Raw genomic sequence first — 21694 nt, 5'->3', positions numbered from 1 at the left:
GAGCATGGACCAGGTGCACCGGTAGGTAAGCGTCCTCTGCTTTTCTAGAAACACCCACCGAGTTGCTCATAAAAAGTCAAGATAATATTCTTCCACAGTAGCCAGATTTAAAAGGGAAGTGTTGTGTACTTACGCGGTTTTTAACGTCCTTGACGATCTGATCGGGTCTTGCACGGACGGTAGGAAAGGTTACTTAAAAGTACTTAAACCCCATCGCATTTTTTGCGGCTGTCCTAAATCTGGAATTTCTGGCTTCTGTATGTATTGTTTCGTTCACTTTCAGTTCACTTGTATGTTGCTGGAGTACAGAGAGGCAACTTTTAGCTGTACCTGTGTATAATGCTATTTTGGGGACAGCTGCAGCCTCAGTGACGGATCCAGGGTATTGTCATCCCCTATTTTTTGGAAAATTTGTCATTTTCATCATTGACAAAAGATGGCAAATAATGTCTTAGTGCCCCCTTTTTCTGAGGAACCCCTCCTTTTCAAAGTGTACGGATTCGCTTCTGAGCCTGCCTTTTGGTGTGAGGGTTTCCTCGTTCAATGAAGACCCATGGGTGACCTTGAGCTGAAATTTTTCATCACGATGGGTTGTTGTCTCTTGACATATTCACCTTTTACATTCTCGTTATAATGCTGTCTTGGACAATACCAACCGTAGCATCTTATCTGTATAAATTTATGACATAGATTACACCTGCTACAATGTCATACCATTATACATCAACAAGGACAATTACCAGAACAATGCCACATCAATATATACAATAATATGGACAATGCACACGACAATGTAATGCACATTACACGCATCAATGTCATGGACAATATACACGGCAATGGCTTACTAATATACAACTATGACATGACGATGCCGTTCCAATCTACCACAAAGACAGCACTTAACAAGGACATTATTCCAATGGACAATTACCATGACAAGGTCTTACCAATATGCAACCACATTTTTTTGGTATGAAAAGTACATTTATTTATACTTATATTTTCAATTTATTTAATTCAAAATGAGTTTTGCCATTAAGTTCGGGAAAAAGTTCGAAGATTTTTTTCTGTTCTTGGAAGTAATTATATCATCTGTTATAATCATATTTACATACTGATAGGAACCGTCTAACTGTTAATGAACTTGTTATTGTGCTATACAGGTACAGATGAAAGAAACTTCTATTCTCCTGTTAAAACAAAATTACTACAGATGTGTCCTATGCACCCGGACAGCAAAATCTGAACACTTATGAAGAATCTTCAGAAGATAGGGGGAATGTTCATGAACCTATGAAAACAACAAAAAGTAAAAAAACTTAATAAAAAATGCATAAAGACATTATTCAACCTCCTACACTGAGAAAGACTCAAAATGGAAAGCTCTTACTTGGCCTTGCCATATATTTACAAAACCAACACTTTCACAGAAAGTGAAGTATTTAACTTCAGGGAAGAGATTCGATCTTTCCTTCATTGAGTGACTATTACCTGACAACTGGACAATTCAAAAGGACAGGTTTCTATCATTTCATTGGTATTGTAATCTAAATTTGACAGAAAATTCTATTTTTTTTGTCAATTGACCAGGTAACTACCTAAGGATTGTCATTAGGCAAAGAGAGGTCAACTCTATACCCTGTAGTTCACTTAAGTATTCCCTGTAACATATCTTAGTAATTCGAAAATACAAAAAAAGGTATTTATGATAGGCATTTATGTGATGATTTGGATACTGAAAGTTCAGGGAGTACTCTAAACATCTTTCTACATATACACACATAGCAGCAGACAGACTTGACATAAAGCATCTGGTCGATATGATTATATAACAAGTTTTAAATACTATGGCTTTTTTTAATTGTTTAGATGATTACAATGGTACAATCTGAGACACTGTTAGGAATGAATGATTGATGAAGGTGATTTTCTTTACAAAAATTCACATCTTGTCATGAAATGATCAGTACAAAAATACATTGGAAAAAACCATCATTGTTGCATTATATCATTGTAATGGATGAAAATGTAATGTAATGGCACATATTTAGGGTACATTATGGATTGTAGTAACTTATACATCAACTTTCATGACATTAACCAAAAGTTACATTTTACAGCATAGTCAAGAAGCAACACATTCAAATAATATACACATTTTTAAAACAATACAAAATCCTGATCCATAAAAAGTTCCCTATTTAAGTTAAGAATTTGAAAGTATCATTAAGCACCATAAAATTTACCACAGAAAGCAATACAATGTGTAATATTTTCAAAATAATTTTTTGATGTCACCACTGAAAAATACCTTTTACAAAATACTATGTACTAAGCTTGTTTAACAGTTTCAAATTTCTATCACAATTAGACTTTTCTTTTGAAGATAAGACATAGAGAAAACACAAGTTCAAAAGTTCAATGACATAATGAAAATTTCTACCCACAAATATAATTTTACGGTATGAGGAAAAATGACCACACATACATGTAAGTACATGTTCAAAGGTAAAAAGTTTCTTTTTTAAGCTTTTACTTAAATAACATTTATATTTCAGTTAAGTTTTGTATACCATAGCTTCATGTTAAGAGTAAAAACCACATTTCCTATGTGTATCACCTAATATGTTATGGTTCAAATATAAAAATACATTATATATAATATACAGCCTACTTCACTAATTTTCTCCTCTTAAAAACGGGAGAAATTTTCGCTCTATCTTTTTTTCGTGGTTTCTGCCATAAATCTGCTTTTGCGCAGTTTTAAATTTGCAATTGTTCGTCAAATTGTACTGTAATGTTCTTCAAAGAAAATATTCAGGCCAGTTTTATTTTTGCATTACGGAACTTGGGCAAAAATAGCAAAAATAAAACTGCTGCAAAAATTTCACAATTTACAGTTTAAGCATGCTTATTAAAAGTTTGTTACATGACTTAAATCATTAACATATTTGGACAGAGATAGGCTGACTTATGCTCTAATATCACACAATATCTGATTGGTAAAGCACCTGATCACGGCAACAATAGCTTTACTTGCTAAGAATCCTTTTTGTCAACTACTTTGTGCTTGATAAAAATTACAGAATTTCTCAGAATGTATCAACTCATAAACTCAGCATAATTCACTTACTGACTTACTGACTTGCCAGTATGTTGGATAACTTTTTAGCTGTCTATTTTACAAACGTAAGTTTAAAAAGTCTTGAGAAAACAGCATTCAAATCTACAGTAATTATACATGTCTAAATGAGTGAAAGTTGAATCTCCCAAAATATCAACTCACTTTATTGAAGTTCAACATCATAACAAACAAGCCTCAACAAGTTTATAATGTTGAAATTAATTAAAGCGAGTTGAAATTTTGCAATATTCAAATTTCCAAAGTTTCCAAATAGAACCTTTTCCTGTATGATTTCTTTGGAATATTTCTCTCTGATGTTACAGGGAACAACATAAAACATATCACACTGTTTCTTTAGACCAATCAGATTTCATAGACAATGTTACAAAATCACACTAAAGAACCAATCACAATTTTTATATCACTTTTTAGTATCAAATTGTCCCATAATGTGGTATCCCAAAATATCTAGCCGTCCAAGTATTGGATAAAAAGACCAAATTATAGTGAATAATGAAAATAAAGTTTTTATTGCTATTGTCAAAAGGTGGTTAAATTCATAGGACAAAATAACTTGAGAGTGTACCTTCACAATACAGAGAAGTCAATAATATCACTTTAATCTTACTGTTCAAATTCCAAATTGTAATAACAATATACAGCTGAAATTCCAATGTATTTAAACAATATGTTAAAGAACTCCTAAAATATTAAAAACAGTATCCACCTAACTAGGGTACAAAAACCTACATTGTGATAAACCTTTAAATAAGACTTAAACAAAAACTAAAAGAATTAAACAGCGATTTTAAAAATTCAATTATGAAATCTGTATAGCCAAGCTGAATATGTGCCGAGTTCAAAGAATTCTTTACTACACATTAATGACCAAACAAATTTTAAAAGAAATGATATTTATTGGTGGTCTCATACTATGGATTCCCTGAACAATTTACTGATGAAACATTACAAGTAAATATTGCAAACAAAAGGAAATTTGTCGTTTTTGTGGCTTTCTTAACAAGATTTTCTTTATTTATAAATAGAACAACCATTAAACCATAGGGACATTATATAACAGATAAACATTTTTAAAATTAAAATTTCAATTCAATCACTTTTGTTTAATGTTTACTTAAATATTTGTTGAGATAAATAAAATCTATGAAATTTCTTTCCAATCATACACATGTACACATGTTAAATCTCAACTGAAAATGGCGACTATTCAATCATATTCATTCCAATAACTTCCATACATCATTTTAATAATTACAAAACAGAAATTCACTTTTCCATACAGACTTCATACAATGCACACATATATTTGGCCCTCTAACATCCTAAATAATGACCTTTTTTGATTATCTTTGCTCAGGTTTAGGTTTAGGAGGTCTAAATCCACCACCTTTGCTTGCTTTGGACTTCTTGGATCCTGTTTTCCAGTTCCTCCAGCTGCTTACACGGTCTGATCTGGATTCCTACAAATCATTAAAACTCTTAAATAAAAGAAAGACAAACTGAAGGGCATAATAATGGGTTCTGTATGTAAGAATCTTACTGCTATATATGGTAAATCATTTATTATGGATAATGAACCATTATAAACAAAACCTTATTTTCAAAAATCAAAAACACAAATGATAATCAAATTTTCAGCATAATTTGAAAAAATGGTCTAAAAACCTCAAAATTTTTATTCCACTCTTCCTTTATTTTCTTCTGCTCTTTTTCTGTTTCTTCTTCCTCAGCTTTTCTTTTCCTATAACAATATAAAAACAGAATAAAGTACACTTTCTAAAAACCTCACTGGAAATAATGACACAAAAGGGAAATATCTGATACATCTATCATGAAAATTTGATTTCTTTTCAGTAATAATGACTTTCTTTTTTTTTTTTTTTTTTTTAAAGAAAAGCAAGATTTTGCATGCTATGTCATGCTAAGAATACCCAAACTTTGCCATTTCACTCAAAGCCAGGAAAGGGAGACACATAAAGTCACCATGTAGAAGAAATATACAAATATCCAACCATTCTCTCTAGTAGTACTGAAAAATCTGCTTAAAAAATTAAAATTATGCAGCACTTAAGTCCACCGTTAAACAGGCAGTAGATGAGACGAGAACCTGAAAGGGGAGACAGTGTACACGTCATCATGAGAGAACAAAATACAAAATATCTAAGCATTCCTTCCTGTCAAGGCTGAGAAAACTAAAATTTCCATTATGCAGAATCTAAAAAAACTAAAAGTCAATAGGTAAGCAGGAAGTAGATGAGCCACGAACCTGTAAAGGGGAGGCACGGTACAAGTTATCATGAGAAAGCAATATATATCAAATATCTAAGCATTCCCTAAGTCTTCCAAATAGACACCAACCTGACAGCCATGGCTGGTAAAAATGCATGTGGGTTTGCAGAATTTGGTTTACATGCCAATGATTGCTATATAAGTTCATTAAAATTTTTGAGCTTGGGGTTGTTGTCAGAAATTTGTAAGACTAAGACTGTTCCCTCCAGTAGAAGATAGGAAATCTGTTACAAAAAAGTGTAACTGACGGAAGGACTGACAGACTAGGAGATTACAATATGTGTGGGGTGTAATAACATTTCACTTTCCAAATATAAGTCATTCATCATTAAATTACTCAAAAATGAATGTTATGACCAAACTCAACTTGCTTTTAGAAGAAAAATGAAAGGAAATATTTATTATTGATATGAAGAACAGAGCAAAACTGGTCTGAGTAATTGAAACTCTCTTGTCCATATTAGAATCAAAAAATTCATTCAAAATCATTTTAAAACATTTATTTCAACTGATTTGTAAATTTACATTGTAAGAAAAGTGTTGTAAAAATCAAAATTTGGCTTCCTATTTTGATATTTTGGTTTTGAGTGCTTCTTATATATAATCATCTTTTACATCTTGAACTTTCCTAAGTGTTCAGAGTTAATGCTGTTGATGAAAGGTTACTACTGGAAACATGAGTACAGCATACCTAATTTGTAATATTTCTGATTGATATTTTTGTACCCCTTCAATATGCAGAAGGGGACACAGAAATACTGGTGCCTGTCTGTCCAGTCACGTTTATGGAAGCAATTCCATGGAAACTGCTTGATGGATTTTGTTCAAATTTTGTAGGATTGTTAGTCACCATTTGTTGTTCACCAAATGGTGCTGTCATTTTGATTGGACTAATTTAATAGGAGTTATGGGACTTTTGTACTTCAAATTTTTTGTGGCAGTGGGAGACAATCACACACAAATGGCTATGAGTTGCTTATTAAATTTGCAAAAGATGTTAAGTATCAGTCTTTCTACGAATCATGCAAATTCTGTAATATATGATACAATCCAAATAATATCACATATTTTTGTTTTTGTTACTAAGTTTCTTTATAGGTATTTATGATGAAATGTATGATCATTCATTCTAATCTGTCTGCTTGTAAGAGATAATCCACATGGAAAACCCAACAGTTTCTATTGAATTTTAGTGTCATTTATAGATTTTCCCTTAATTTTGAATTCTATAGTGTATTCTATATAATTTTGATCTACTAAGAACATTGATTCCAATTTACATGTTATTTTCTGTTTACTTTTAAGCATTTTAAACAAAATATAAAAAAATAAAAACATGTAGGCTTTCCAACCATGTATCACATATTGCAGGATTCTTAGTTGGAATGCTACTTAATAAGTGCTTGATTCTGCTTTAAATCTTTGATGAAAACTACTATAAACTACTACAACTACAACAAGTCTCTTGGTTCTTATTATATTTAAGATTTTTTCCATCACCTGCAACTGACAGAAGTTCATCAAGGTCAAAGTTCAATTGTCTACTGAGAAATGTAAGTGGAATGATATTAAAGTTGGTGAGTAATCATCTTAATATAAAATGGACATTCATAGTCTTTACCAAATAAATGGTATCTAAATAATGATCTTGCATGAAATGTTGTATCGGGGTTGCAGGATTGACACTTAATATATAAACTTGTATAAGAAGTGGTAGTAGGATAAAAATGCGATTGAAGGAAAAAGTGCTTTCAATCTCCATATAGTATTTTTTTCTGGAAATGATCTTATGTATTTTATACTATTACATGTATTACTTCTATACCATAGTAATTATTAAGTTTTGTTTTAGTCTGACATCTAAATATTATTGTCATGGTTGCCAATACCAAAATCTAATTAAAATTAGACATATCAATTGCAGGGGCTGCTCTGGCTTCCAAAATTCTGTCACCAGAAAAATCGTCAGCTGCCATTTTTTGTCACCAATTTTCAGAAATTAGAGTCAAAGGGTGCCAAAAATATGATACTGTTAAGTCTACTGATGAATTATCTTTGTCAATACATCAAAATAACTTATCAATATTCATGACATACACGCATGTACCAAGATTCACTCTTGATGCATGTGTAAAGCAGGTTTTTAGCTCTAATCCATCACTTTCATATGCATAAAATAATAAAGTATTACTCCAGAAACAGGTATTTTATTTCTATCAAGGACTTTATATAACTATTCTCATATAGTCCCTGATTTTATAACATGTTCACCGTTGTCCTTTATGGTCTAATTTATCTTATAATATAATATGATTTTTTTTAATTTTTAACAAACTTGATTCTTTTTTTCAAGTGATAAAATTTCTAGCCAACTACATTTTGTACCATGGACCATTAATTTTGTCCCTGTGTAATTATTTTGATATCTGAGTAGTATTTCCTTAATTAGATTTTGGGAATCCCCATTCTATTTGTTTACCGATTTTCCCGCCAAAAAAGTCACATGGCAAAAGTGTAAACAAATGTCATCCATTTCCTTTTTTCAATTCATTCATTTCGAAGTGTTTAGACACTTCCTGATGGGATAATCATTGTTAATTGGATTTAATTTAATCTGTTATTAGGTAAGTCTGTTTCTGAATGTATCACAGGGCTGTGAAGCTTGTACATGTATGTAGTCATGTGCACATGGCCATAATTGTGTTTACCTTTGACCAGATGATGAATTTGGCTCAATGATATATTTACATTTGATTGACACCTCCCATGAGGATATTGTCAGTCATGGTCGCCTGGTCTAATTACCTTTAATTGCCTTCAGTCGTTAATTGGTCATGGTCAAGTAACTCTGACCAGGTGTCAACACAATTGTTTAATTAGAGAGAATATCCATTGCTGATAAACTTCCTGTCAATTTTAATATACAAAACCTAGGTGCCAAGGAAATCGACAATTGGTTATTTTTGTCGCCAGATAAAATACAAAATCGCATGACCCCTGAGGTTCCATTCAGTCACTGCATGTAGGATCTAGGCACTCCATTCTTCCTTCTGTTCAGATGATAATTTCAGTCCTCAAGATTTTCCCTTTGAATTATGCTGTCAAAATCATGACTGACGAAGCCTGCTTGACTGATCAGAAAGGTCATCAGAACAGAAAGAAGAATGGAGTTTAGATCTTACATGCAGTGACTGGATGGAACAATTGATAGGACTATTTTTAATCAGATTGACCAATACTAGTTAATAACTACCCTAACCACATATGCATCCACCTTTGATTTGTTTAAAGTTGCGTAACTCTGGAAACAAGAAGAAAACCAGGACAAAGGAAAAGGAGCTTTCTCCAAATAAAAAAAAAATATTGTTACAAATTTGTAGAAATCTCTAAAAGCATTCTTCATGTGAATTTAGGGGCAGACAGACAAAATGCATTATACTTCAATAGTTTTCAATCAAAAGACGGGTGCATGAAAAAGTACATCTGCTGAAATCTTACCCAAATGTTTCTGGTCAGGGTTAGATCCAGGATTTCAGGTTATAGGTGGAGTAAATAGAATTAAAGGCAAAGTGAAGTGAGACAAGACAATTTTGGAGGGCAGATTTTCATCAAAAAAATTCATGCAAAAGAAATTTGTTTCTAACTTTTAAGAGGCCAAACACCCAGCAAGCCTTTCCATGGATCCACAATTGCTGGTGGTTAATAGGGCCCACAACTTCTTGATTTTATTTGAACACATCAGCACAATAATCTACATTCCATTTCCCCTTACCTCTCATGCATGTCTTTAGCTTCTCTTTCTTGTCGAAGTCTTTCTAAGTCTGCAAACAATTTACAAGTTTGTACATACACAGCATGTTTGTACTGAAAGAGTAAATAAGAGAATTAATACATCAAGACCAAGGCATGAGACATGCCTTCATTGTATGGGTAGTGTAGTATTCATTAAAAAATCAATATATCCATGAAGACCATGTAACAGGACATGTCGTCATTGAATGAGATGTTGAGTATAATACTACCAGTATCTAAAAATAAGGGAGTTAGTTAAAACCAAGCGCTTGTTTGTCTTTATTGCATCCACTGTATGAACAGAAATTTGTCTTAAGAGCATTATATACCCTCTCATAAAATCAAAAACATTTACACTCTTTAAACTAACTGCCACTTACACTTAATATTTGCTTCTTAAGCTCCATAGCAGGCCATTAAGTGCAATGAAATGACAATTAATGGTGCGTTTGCAGTTATACTTTGAAATTAACATTATAACACAAGCAGTAGCATTTTTGTGGGTCCATATGTATTACATATATACATATATATATAGTAACAAAGCACATGGCTTTATTGATTTGAAATCAATGATACTTATGGGAAAAAACTTCACCTTGTCTAGATCATCCTCGGGTATTGTTGTCGGCTTGCCTTCTTTCTTCAACTGTTTTCTCTTTTGCTTCATCTTTAAATAATCAGAGCATCAAATCATAAGCTATAATGTCAAACTGAGGATTCAATACAGATATCAATTCTTCACACTGAACTTTATAGTTCTGCCATAATAACAGTAAACAAATGGATCAAATACATAAAACCAGGGATGTTTTATTTCAATTATAAAGGGAGATAACCAATGATAATATCATCATTATCCAGGTTATCCATTATCTGTAAAATTACTATAAAACTATATTATATCATAACAGAACTGATGTAGTTCTTACATTTTATTTTTCTATTATTTCAAAAGACTGATTATAGAACACAAACATCTATGGCTTCACAAACATTCACCATGATTTTTTTCTCTTGAGAATGAATTAAAGATGTTCCACCGAACTATGTTAAACAGACTATATAAACTAAACTTACACCTTTGGTATTATATTTTGCTACTGAAACAATGACGACAGATTTTGTAAATATGACAATGTAAGTAATCTATAGGAAAAATCAGGTATACAGTTACACTAGATTATACATGCATCTAAGCATTTCTTTTCAAAGATTTACATTGAACAGAAATTTATTCCATTCACTTCATCAGATATCTTTAATATTGTTGTAATATTACGTGTGGATATTTAGAAAACAGATTTTAGATTAATTGTCAACAACTTTATTGTTATCATAACAAAATACAAAACCTAAGTTGCATTAAGTTTAGATTTCAATTGTTTGTAGAACATACATGTAGTTCATTGGAACAGTTTTAAAAGCAATACAATGATGAATGGTTACATAAAGCTGTGAATCCCTTCATGTACATAGGTAAAATTTATGTGTTTCCTCATTATTTACCATATCATCTGTTCTAGTCTTGGCCTCATCAACAATTTCCCGACAGCGCTTGTACCCTTCCTCATTTTCCAAGGTCTTGTAGGCTTTGTTTACAGCTGTAAAAATGTAAAAATCATCTCCCATTAAAATACACTGGGAATTAAAAATAATTGGTACATTAGTAATTTGCCAAGCCATGATTTCGAAGACTTAAATACCAATATTTCAGCATGCAATAGGGTTCCCATACTTTTTTGATGAGATTCAAGGTCTTTTCCAGGTCTTTACAAAGATTTTTAAACCATTTTAAGGTCATAATTCACAACATTTCAGGGCAATTTTCCAAAGATTTGGGCAGCTCAATAATATTTCTTTTTCCTGCTGTGGACTGATGAAAAACACCCTTTCCATCATCAATGTCTCTAGGACAGGACTTCTAATACCCCCACAACCATACATTTGTCATGGCTCAATTTTTTTTTTTAATGTTCTTGGAAAGAATTGAATACAACTGGTCAGACTATCAGGGAAAAAACTTTTTTCCAACCCAACTTCTTCAAACAATTTCAAGAAACCTGCCATCCCTTCCAAGTTGTTCCATGGAATGAATAGAAATGGTAGAAATGCTGTTACTTAAAGCACAATGAAGATCCCAGTCTTTATGACTGGCTTATGGTTCTACAAGTGGAACAATACCTTTAAGTTATACCGGTAGTACATGTAGTGGGAACCAGACATGTTTCTGTTTTCGGTTGCAATCATGGCAAAATTGAAAACTTTTCCCCAGAATTTTCCAATTTTAAAGCTTTTCAAGGACTTTTCCCAACAACAAACAAATTAAAATTCCTAACTTTTTCCATTCTCCCTTTAACTCTGCCTTAATATCTGACAGTGGATTACTGGGTATATATTAAAGGGAAATGAAATATAATTTACAAATTTGTTATAAAGTATTTCATACCTTCAAAGGATGTCTGTGCTCGTTCTTGGTCTTCTGGGTTCTTATCAGGATGGACCAGTATAGATAGCTATGTAGGATAATAATTCATATTAAATATGTTTCATATACCAGGCACGATGGACCAGAAACACAGCTGTAAGTATGTAAGTCTTACACTTAGTATGTACACATATTAACACAATCAATAGAAAAAAAAGAGTAAATATGGTGAAACACAACAAATGCACCAGCATATAACCTAAATACAAAGTGGTAAATACTTTCAGAATTCACCAAAAGGTCCACAGCAAGTGTAAACACACCTTTATGTAAACTGTGAAAGTCCCACACAACAAAAGTAACTACTAGTACAAGTTATATCAAAAGTCTATCAACACCAGCAAATTCTTTTATTTCAGTCTTTACAGATTATTTATCTAAAAGATGTTACATTTCGTAAGAAGATATAAAAAATATATGAAATTAGACCCAAATCCTGTTTATAGCCCTTTACAGATCTTAAAAAGGAAATATGCCAGATATATAATCCAATTTTTTATAAACCAGAAAAAAATTAGACAAAAAGCTAAGGTATTTCATGTTGAAGAGATCATGATAAAACCCTTCCTTCTATGCTTAATCCAGAATTGTTTGGCCAATGATTTTACAAATATCTTCAATGTCCATGGCCGGCTCCAACTGATGAAAATATCCTTATCAAACTCAGCAAAAATCATAACTTCTTCTTGAAATGGGAAATAAGTACTTTATGCTTTGCTAGCACTCAAGGCTAATGTCTTCCTCATATTACTGTGCTAGCACTCAAGGCTAATATCTTCCTCATATTACTGATTAAGTAAGTACTTTATGCTTTGCTATTGCTCAAGGCTAATGTCATCCTCATATCACTGTGCTAACACTCAAGGCTAATGTCTTCCTCATATTACTGACTATAATTATGAAATCTCTATGGGCTTTATATTGAGCTTCAATTGTAGAGAAGTGTGAAGGTTGAAAGAAATGATAAGGAAATATTTTACACTTTCAACCTCACCCCTACATGCAGCTACATGTAAATACCATTCTGTTGGTTTTTTTGTCTTTGTTTTTTTTTGGGGGGGAAGACATTATAACTGGGTTTTTGACTTAAAATATACCTGTCTGTATTTCTTCTTTACATCTGCCATGGTACAGTCAGGGTCAATTTGGAGAACCTTAAATATAAACACAAATTTGAATTTGAATGTGTGTAACATGTAATTAGAAACAAGAGGCTCCTAAGAGCTGAATCGCTCACCTTGTTGAATTTTGCTTTTCAAAGGCAATAAATTAAACAAGAAGTTGTCCAACAATTTTGACTCAAAAAGTCTTTGGTAGGACTATTACAAGATCTTTTCAACAATTGAATGTTTCTTTTAATCTATCATAATTTTCAAGATATTGACTGAAAACTATTTAAAAAAAAGTCATTTTTCCCCTTTCAAGGGCAATAACTCTTACAAGGAGTCTGAAGACTTTTGTAGTCCTAATAATATGGATCATTTCAGCCACTGAAAGAATTTGGATAAACCTAATGGTTTTGGAGATATATGTGAAAAAACTACTGTCTGACCCAAATGTTCTATTATTAGTAATGGTGGCCATGTTTTTTTTCAACGAATCGAAAATCCCCACATCAGTTCTATGCAGGATACCCAAAGGAACATTCATACCAAGTTTGGTTTCAATTGGCAAAAGTAGTGTCAGAGGAGAAGATTTTGGAAAGAAATAACATTAAAAATAGCAAAAATCGTTGAAAAAGGGCAATAACTCCAACATGGCTTAATGGATTAAAACCATAATTTGACCAGGGATACATATCATCATGCTGAAAACTTTTACCCAATCAGAATTCAGCTAAACCTAACGATTTAGGAGATATACATGAAAAACTACTGTCTGACCCAAATGTTCTATTTTTAGTAACAGCGGCCATGTTTTTCAACGAATCGAAAATCCCCACATCAGTTCTATGCAGTACACCCCAAAAAACATTCATACCAATTTTAGTTTCAATTGGTCAAGTAGTGTCAATGAGGAAGATTTTGGAAAGAAATAACATTGAAAATAGCAAAAATCGTTGAAAAAGGGCAATAACTCCAACATGGCTTAATGGATTAAAACCAAAATTTGACCAGAGATAGATCTCAACATGCTAAACACTTTTACCCAGTCAGAATTCAGCTAAACATAACAATTTAGGAGATATATGTGAAAACCTATTGTCTGACCCCTATGTTCTATTTTTAGCAACAGCTGCCATGTTTTTCAACGAATGAAAAATCCCCACATCAGTTCTATGCAGTACACCCCAAGGAACATTAATACCAAGTTTGGTTTCAATTGGTCAAGTAGTGTCAATGGAGAAGATTTAGGAAAGAAATAACATTAAAAATAGCAAAATCGTTGAAAAAGGACAATAACTCCAACATGGCTAAACGGATTAAAACCAAAATTTGACCAGAGATAGATCTCATCATGCTAAACACTTTTCCCCAGTCAGAATACAGCTAAACCTAACAGTTTAGGAGATATATGTGAAAAAACCACTGTCTGACCCCTATGTTCTATTTTTAGTAATGGCGGCCATGTTTTTCGACGAATCAAAAATCCCCACATCACTTCTATGCAGGATACCCCAAGGAACATTCAAACCAAGTTTGGTTCTAATTAGTCAAGTAGTTTCAAAGGAGAAGAGTTTTGTATAATTGTTAACTATGACAACGGACGACGACCGGACGCCAAGTGATGGCAATAGCTCACATGGCCTTTGGTCAGGTGAGCTAAAAAGGATAACTCATGTCACACCCTCATATGAACATTGTTGATTGATTGATTGATTGATTGTTGGAGTTTAATGCCTGAGCAGCAATATTTCAGCTATTTTCAGGCGATGAACACGAAAGGGATGATAAAATGAACATGAAATGATGAAATGAAAAAAGGGATGGGACACAAGGATAACAGGGTCGATAAATTTTGATTGCCACAAGATAAAAGGCAGGGATGGGTAAGGTCGGGCAATTTAGCCTCCTGTGGTAGAGCGCAAAGGTTCCTACTCATATTGAACACCACAGCAGGGTTCTTTAACGTGCGAGGAATGTGGCATCTTTCCCAACACGGTGCACCACTATGGTTTTCGGTATTGTAGCCTGACAACCCCAGCATGTAACATGCCAGGGGTACCCCATTCCACCACCTGGGGCACACATTCCAGTTGCTCTGTGGGCAGAGCGTCTAGCCTCTAGCTAGGTTTCTGAGCACTATTTAGTTGCCTTTTACAACAAGCATAGCACTGCTGCAGGCCTATTCTTTTGACACCCGGACCTGCACTGGGTCATATGAATATTGTGTATAGAAATGTATTATTGTAGTTACAATATATACCTCACATTTGCAAATAATTCAATAACAATATTATCATTCCAAACTAGATAACAGTTTACTAAGTCCATAACATTTATTTAGCAAACCAGTACCTTTCTATTTTCTCGCTTTAAAATAAAAAGCATTCCAAGGTATCTGATAGTGCATCTTATACATGTACATGTATGTACATGCAGATGTATGTAAATCAATCCTGTGGGGATATGGGCCATATGGCACCTTGTTGTACAGTTTCAAAGATTCATTCCCTTTCACGCTAGTAACTTCGAGCAAAAAGAAAAAAAATACTTGTTTCTGGCCCCTTTATGGCTCCTTGTTCTTACTTGGCTCAAGTTACTTTGTGGTATGGCACCTTGCAGTAAAATTTATATGAGTTCCATTTACTTTTAATAAAGTTATTATACAGACATAAGGAAAATGATTGTTTCAGACCTTTTTTGGATCTTAATTCCTACAAGGTTCAAGTCTTAACCCCCAAGATCAATCCCAGCTACATGTACATGTATCTTGTACCGGGGTAATACAATTCATTCACTAAAAGTCAAGTTATTGTCTTGACATCCTTTTTAGCCCCCAATTTCTGAATAGTTCAAGTCTTTAACTCCAAAATCAATCCAAGTCTGACCATTGCAGTGAAAGAAATTAGCATTAGACCTACAGACCAAGTCTATGTAAAATCAAGCAGGTCTATGATGCCCTTTTAGGCCCTTATTTCTTAAGCAGGTGGGCCATAACCCCCATTATCAATACCAACATTCTTTGGTGGTTTGGAACCTTGTTAAAAAAATTGTAAAGACAACCAATACTCAAATTATCACATGAAAACCAAGTGTCTATGGATGCCGAAAATGAGGACAATGTCATATAAATATACAACCACAAATTTTTAAGTGTTGTATAAAAAGGGTTAATCAGTGTTCATTCCAGATAATTGCAAAAGGGGACCAGTGGCCCCCTTAACAGTAAAACAGGGCTTCATTTTCAGAGTAAAGGGGCCCAGACTCACAAACAATGAAAAGTTTCACTGTTTCATCTTCACTCGAAATTCTCTAGTCACTGCCCACGTCAGTTTGTTTTCAGTCAGTCGGTTCATCTGAAATTTACTGGGTCAAGTCATCAGGATCATGGGAAATGATCTCGTCTCCTGCACACTGCCTGCAGTTTTCCTAAATCATTTTTGACCCGAAAAAAATTTGAAGAGTTTTCTCATGTTTACCATGAAACATTCAAGGCCATTGGAGCTTTTAAATGACGAAAACACTTCCAGACACGGAACCGAAAAAATCTGGAAATTCAGAGATGGACCTACAGAATACTGTGCACCCACTGGTCCCAGATGCTTAACTTTTTATACACTGAGCATAAAATATCTATGCCAATAGCGCATAGGTGCATTCTAGAATGAACACTGTATCAACTGAATAAAATAGGATTAAGCTGGCAATCTTGCATTTCAAGAACCAATAATTTACAATACCTCAAAAGGGTTGAGATTGAAGTAAGTTGACCCAGGTCTGTGAAGTCTCTCTATTTGTTGTTTTGATGTTAGCACTGAGTCTACTGTTTCTATTGCCTTCACCTGCAATTATAATCAAAAGTAAGCTGACTTGAATCATTTATCAAAGACATGATTTTTTTATTGTAATTTAATCAGACTATGGGGATAAATTATTTATTAGAGCCTAGGTACAGTACAACAGTAATAACATTTTCATATGCTGCAATAGCTTCATCTTTTCCTGTTAACATTTAAGGATGAGAGGATGAGCCAGCACTCCACAGTATTGTCGAACTGCTTAATTTTGGTCTTGTAATCTGATGCTTTTTAACATTTATCACTTTAAAAAATTTTCAAGCATCTGTTAATCTATATATCTAGAAAAAGCTCAAGCCAAGGCCTTCAGAATGCAATTAAACATTTTCTGAAAAAAAAAAATTACCCAAAATTAATAGGGTTACCATAAAAACCATGCAAAAATATGCTAAAATTTCCAAAAATTTGATATAATTGGGTTTACAAATGTCAAATTTCTGGCAAAATATTTAAATTCTTTATTTCATGCCCTGAAACTGTCAAGACTTTTCCCTTGAAAAACCCCTTCTTCTTATGGGCATGGCTGGTTAGATTTTTAGCTATTTCACTTCGTAATCCACTTATCAAATTTAGCATGGCAAAAAACTGACTTACTGGCACATTCACTTTCACAATGAAGTCAAATTGTCATTGAAAAAAAAAAAGCCCCTTCAACACTGAACATATATGAAACATTGCAAAATACTTTTAAAAGTTCCCTTTATCAGAAAATGTTTTATCTAAAATAGAATCTTCATTTTAATCAATAAAGCAACCACCGGTTTCCATCAATGTCATTTTCATCCCTAGCCAAAAGTGCAAAACTAAACTAAACTGTGGAGTGCTGGCTTAAGGAGAATGCAATATAAAATATTGTAATTTTCTTGTTTTTTCTAGTTATTTCTTGACAGCTTACCTTCTTACAAGTAAAATGATACCATATTTATCAAAATTGGACAATTGATAACAATTTTAGAGGCATTCTCATACAAGGCCATCTCATTAAGTGAAGAATTTTCCTTATACACATAATGTACGTACATTTGTACGTGCAGATACATGTGTATGCATTTCATTAGTTTTGCTATAATCATCTTATATATGAAAATTTCTACTTGTTACATACAAAATGACAACCCATATGTACCTATAAGCACTAAATTTGGGGTTTTGTGAGCTCTCAAGACAGGTTTTATGCCAAAATAGTATATTTGAAGCCGATCGCATGGAAAATCACTGAAATCTGAATGATATGAAAAACCAAATACTAAAAAGCCTACTCTAGGTCCAAGGTTATTAAAACCTTTGTTTACTGTACACTTAAAAGTTAACCAGTTAACTATTTTACATGTAATCTGCATATATTGACCTTTTAAAATTACATTCCATTCTTTCTAATGGCAAAAGCAATATTTACACATGAATCAGTTCAATGACTGTTCTCTTAACTTTCCAAAAATTCAGCATATTTGGTTGCTAGGGACTTCTTAGCTAACAAAAACATAGGTTCATCCATAAGTTACACCTTTTTAATCCTTGTAGCAAAGCATAGCATAAAAAACTTTCCAAGATGTAAAGCAATTTTTTAAATGTGTAGGGGTATTGGCAGCTCCCTTGAATGGAAATGTAAAAAAATGTATTAGAAATAAAATCATCATAATATTATCAAAATATGCATGAACAGTAAATAAAACAGTCTTAGCTGTCTAATATTCATACAACAAGCCCCTAACCTTAATCTGAAAAGAAATTTATATAGGATACATTTGCTTATATTGGAAGCAAAATTTCTGCAAGCCCATTGCTATTTTCACCAGCATCGGCTGATGGGCAGGTCCCAATTTTGAAGAATACTGAAACCGCAAAAGATTGTGTACAAGACATTCTTTTCCATGTATCCCTTCTTTGATGTTACAGGGACCGAGGAAAGTCACTGTACAGAATTCATAATCTGACACTCCTCCTTTAAAGTACCTTTAAATTTTTCAAAACATTACACAAAATATCATAATTAAGTTTAAATCACTGAATTTTTGCAGAAAAACTGATGTTGGACCAGGAAAATGAGATATGGACAACCAGTAGTAAGGACAGTAACTTCCATTTACATATTGTGTACCTTTTGAAAACAGAAAACTGGTCAAACAAGAAATATTTGAAGAAAATATCCATAACTTTCATGACTTACATGTAGATTTCATTTAAACAGACTCAAATATATTTCATGCAACTTTCATAACTTTAAACTCTGTAATAAGGGAGACAAAATGTTGCAAAGACGTCTATCATATTTGATTGGAACTACTCCAGCTAACATTTTCAAAAAAAAGCTACTTCTTGTTGAAGAGATCAAACAACATCTTGCATGCAATGCCAAACCTGGAAGTAATCAACCGAAAAAATAAAAAAAATTTTGAATATCTTGCTGTTTGCTAGCTTCCACAGAAGAAGATATCTTAAATAAAAACTCAGAAAAACTGATTAGTTACATGAATTCTAATTCAATTAAAAGAGAAACTTTAAGCTCGGCTCGCACTTAAAGCTAATACCTTTCTCACATTTCGAATGTCTTTTGATAGCTCCCGTGATGAAAATAACATAATCAAACTTGAAAAAAATGATAAATGGCATGATGTCTACTTCGTTGAAAAGGGAACCTAGTACATTTTATGTAATCCTTGTTTGCACGTAAGGCCATATTTAAAAATAGTTTGGCAAAACATTCTCTTTGAGCACACCGAAAAGTTGGTGTGTATTACACATTTTGTAATGTACACGTACTGTTACGGTTCAAGTGTTTTTTGACTGTTTAAAGTCATGTCACATTATACATGGTTGTATTATCAACTGGGTTCAGTATACTTACTGCCAGAAAAACCATCAATATCTTTTTTGTGCAGGTAAAATCAGGAGCTTAAAAATATCATCATTGCAGCTTCACTCCCATATACTTGGTAAATGCAATTGAGAACACCAGTCTAGCTTCGATGATTGAAACAAATCAAATCTCAGCTTTTACCAAGATAGGGATGGTCAAAACACAGCACCCTAATGTTTAGGTAAATGACACAATCAGCTTCGACCCAAAAACAATTCAGATGATGATAACCCAAAGGTCGTTACCAGAGCTGGACATTTTGGCCCATACATATTTCAGACCATGACAATAAGAGAATGCATAAGGACAATAAAAATCGTATATCATAACAAATTTGTCATAAAATTCATCATACTGACACTTGAGTAACTTTCATCCAAGCAAATGAAACAAAACACTACATCAGGATACACTGAAGCTACAGAAATAGTAATCATGCAGGCCAGAAGAAACTTTTAAAAGATGTCTATGTTATATTCTAAAACAGCTACTTTTGGATCTTGATAAAACCAAGCTATCTATGCCAAACCCGGAACAGTTCTTCTGATAATTTTACAAATATCTAGAATAAAATTTGCCATCTTCCACTAATTTAGTAATTATTGATGAAAAATTCCGAAAGGCTAAACAAACTTGGCGAATTGATACATGGCATGAAGTTTAATTTGTTGAAAAGGGAACCTGATACTTTTGCTTTGGACTTTGCTCAGACTTAAGGCCATTGTCTTCCTCATATAACTTTGAAATAAAGATCAATTTTAAAGAAGAGACTTTAGTCTTCAGACTTTACACAATTTGCAATGTGTCATGCTTTACTCATGAGTCAAGTGCATGCATATAATGGTAAACCAGACTTTAATCATTTTTCTTTTCTATTCAGTACAATCGCTTATTCACTTCACGCTTTTGGCGTTACTGCAGACTGTTGAAATTTGAAGGTAAAACTACAACAGAAAAAAGGAAAGTTACACATGTGTTAAGATATGAAACCAACCAGTCACGGTGTACAACCTATAACCACTCTTTCATTTCTGAGATTGAGACGAACCCACGCAGTTGGTGTAATTGAATGATTTACCTCAGTATAAAACTGATTAAAGGCACTCTCTGCAGACGCGTTCGAAGTTTCGCCGGACGCCATCTTTTTTGAAACTTTTTCTTACCTCCAGTATAAAAGAACTACATCTCCTTGCGTTCGAAAACCGTTTCTGAATATTTCGAAGAAAACGAGTGATTCCAGCATACTTTGTAAAAAAAATAATTCCAAATCATCTTCCAAATATTAAGAAGATGATAATTTCAAAATGCTCGAATGTTTTAGCGACAACATAATTGTCCAGTGTTTTCCTACAAATGGTCGGCTTTCCAATAGGAAAAAAATTGTGCTCCTCTACTTGCTGACTTCCTTCACTCTCACGAGGCTGACTTCATGGCTGATCTGATCCAAAAGTAGGAACATTGTTTATCTAGATATTTTAATCTCAGTTTCCGCTTTATAGATTACGTTTTATCGTTCAATCCTAGTTTCGGGGATTTGATGTATCGCATCTACCCCCAGAAAGCTTGAGATAAAGGATACTACAAACACTGTGAAATAAGCCTCATATCTTGACCTACATTTAGAGATCGATGGTAAAGAAAAACTACTGACCGAGCTGTACGACAAATTAAGCGAGATGACTTTTCATTCCGCATTATCAACTTTCCTTTCATCTGTGGCAACATCCCTTCAGTACCTGCGTATGGAGTTTTCATATCGCAACTTAGTCCGAATTTCCTCTGACCCTGCAACCCTCCTTTTTTTATTTTGATATTGATATGTCGGGTCGCGGTTAGAACGATATGCCAAACAAAAAAAATAGAGATTCAGCGGTACCGCGGAGTACCGCCCTTCACACGCTTCTAACGACTTTCAGGTTGAAATCGTGTAGGTGATGCATACCTAGTTCTGGATTAATTTTTCTTTATGCTAATCAAGTTGTATAGGCTTTTTGTCATCAAATCCCAGCAAAAAGAAGTTTGAAAGCCTTAAACCAGGGTCAGCAGCCATTTACTTTCGATTTCCAACTTTGCGTGACGCAAACGTGATTTGGTCGTATGCAAATAAGATTCCGTCATGCACAGATGGTCACGTGAGATCAACAAACATCGCCTACTTCA

The 21694-nt window shown here is 33.3% G+C and overlaps 1 protein-coding gene across 1 annotated transcript; it reads right to left on the bottom strand.

The window, feature by feature from the left end:
- Positions 1 to 1839: 1839 nt before the first annotated feature.
- Positions 1840 to 20714, bottom strand: LOC148614938 (dnaJ homolog subfamily C member 8-like). The gene is made up of 9 exons (XM_088589479.1): positions 20613 to 20714; positions 16561 to 16662; positions 12815 to 12871; positions 11679 to 11745; positions 10739 to 10833; positions 9828 to 9899; positions 9210 to 9301; positions 4814 to 4889; positions 1840 to 4608 (listed from the first exon to the last, which is right to left on the bottom strand). The coding sequence occupies exons 1-9, from the start codon at positions 20673 to 20675 to the stop codon at positions 4492 to 4494; spliced, it is 741 nt and encodes a 246-aa protein (XP_088445605.1). The 5' UTR covers positions 20676 to 20714; the 3' UTR covers positions 1840 to 4491.
- Positions 20715 to 21694: the final 980 nt, after the last annotated feature.

Source organism: Perna viridis, chromosome 6 (genome assembly GCF_037379345.1).
Source record: "Perna viridis isolate PV_CMFRI_1.1 ecotype Kerala chromosome 6, ASM3737934v1, whole genome shotgun sequence".
NCBI classification, from domain to species: Eukaryota; Metazoa; Mollusca; class Bivalvia; order Mytilida; family Mytilidae; genus Perna; species Perna viridis.
This window is presented reverse-complemented; position numbering and strand designations above follow the sequence as displayed.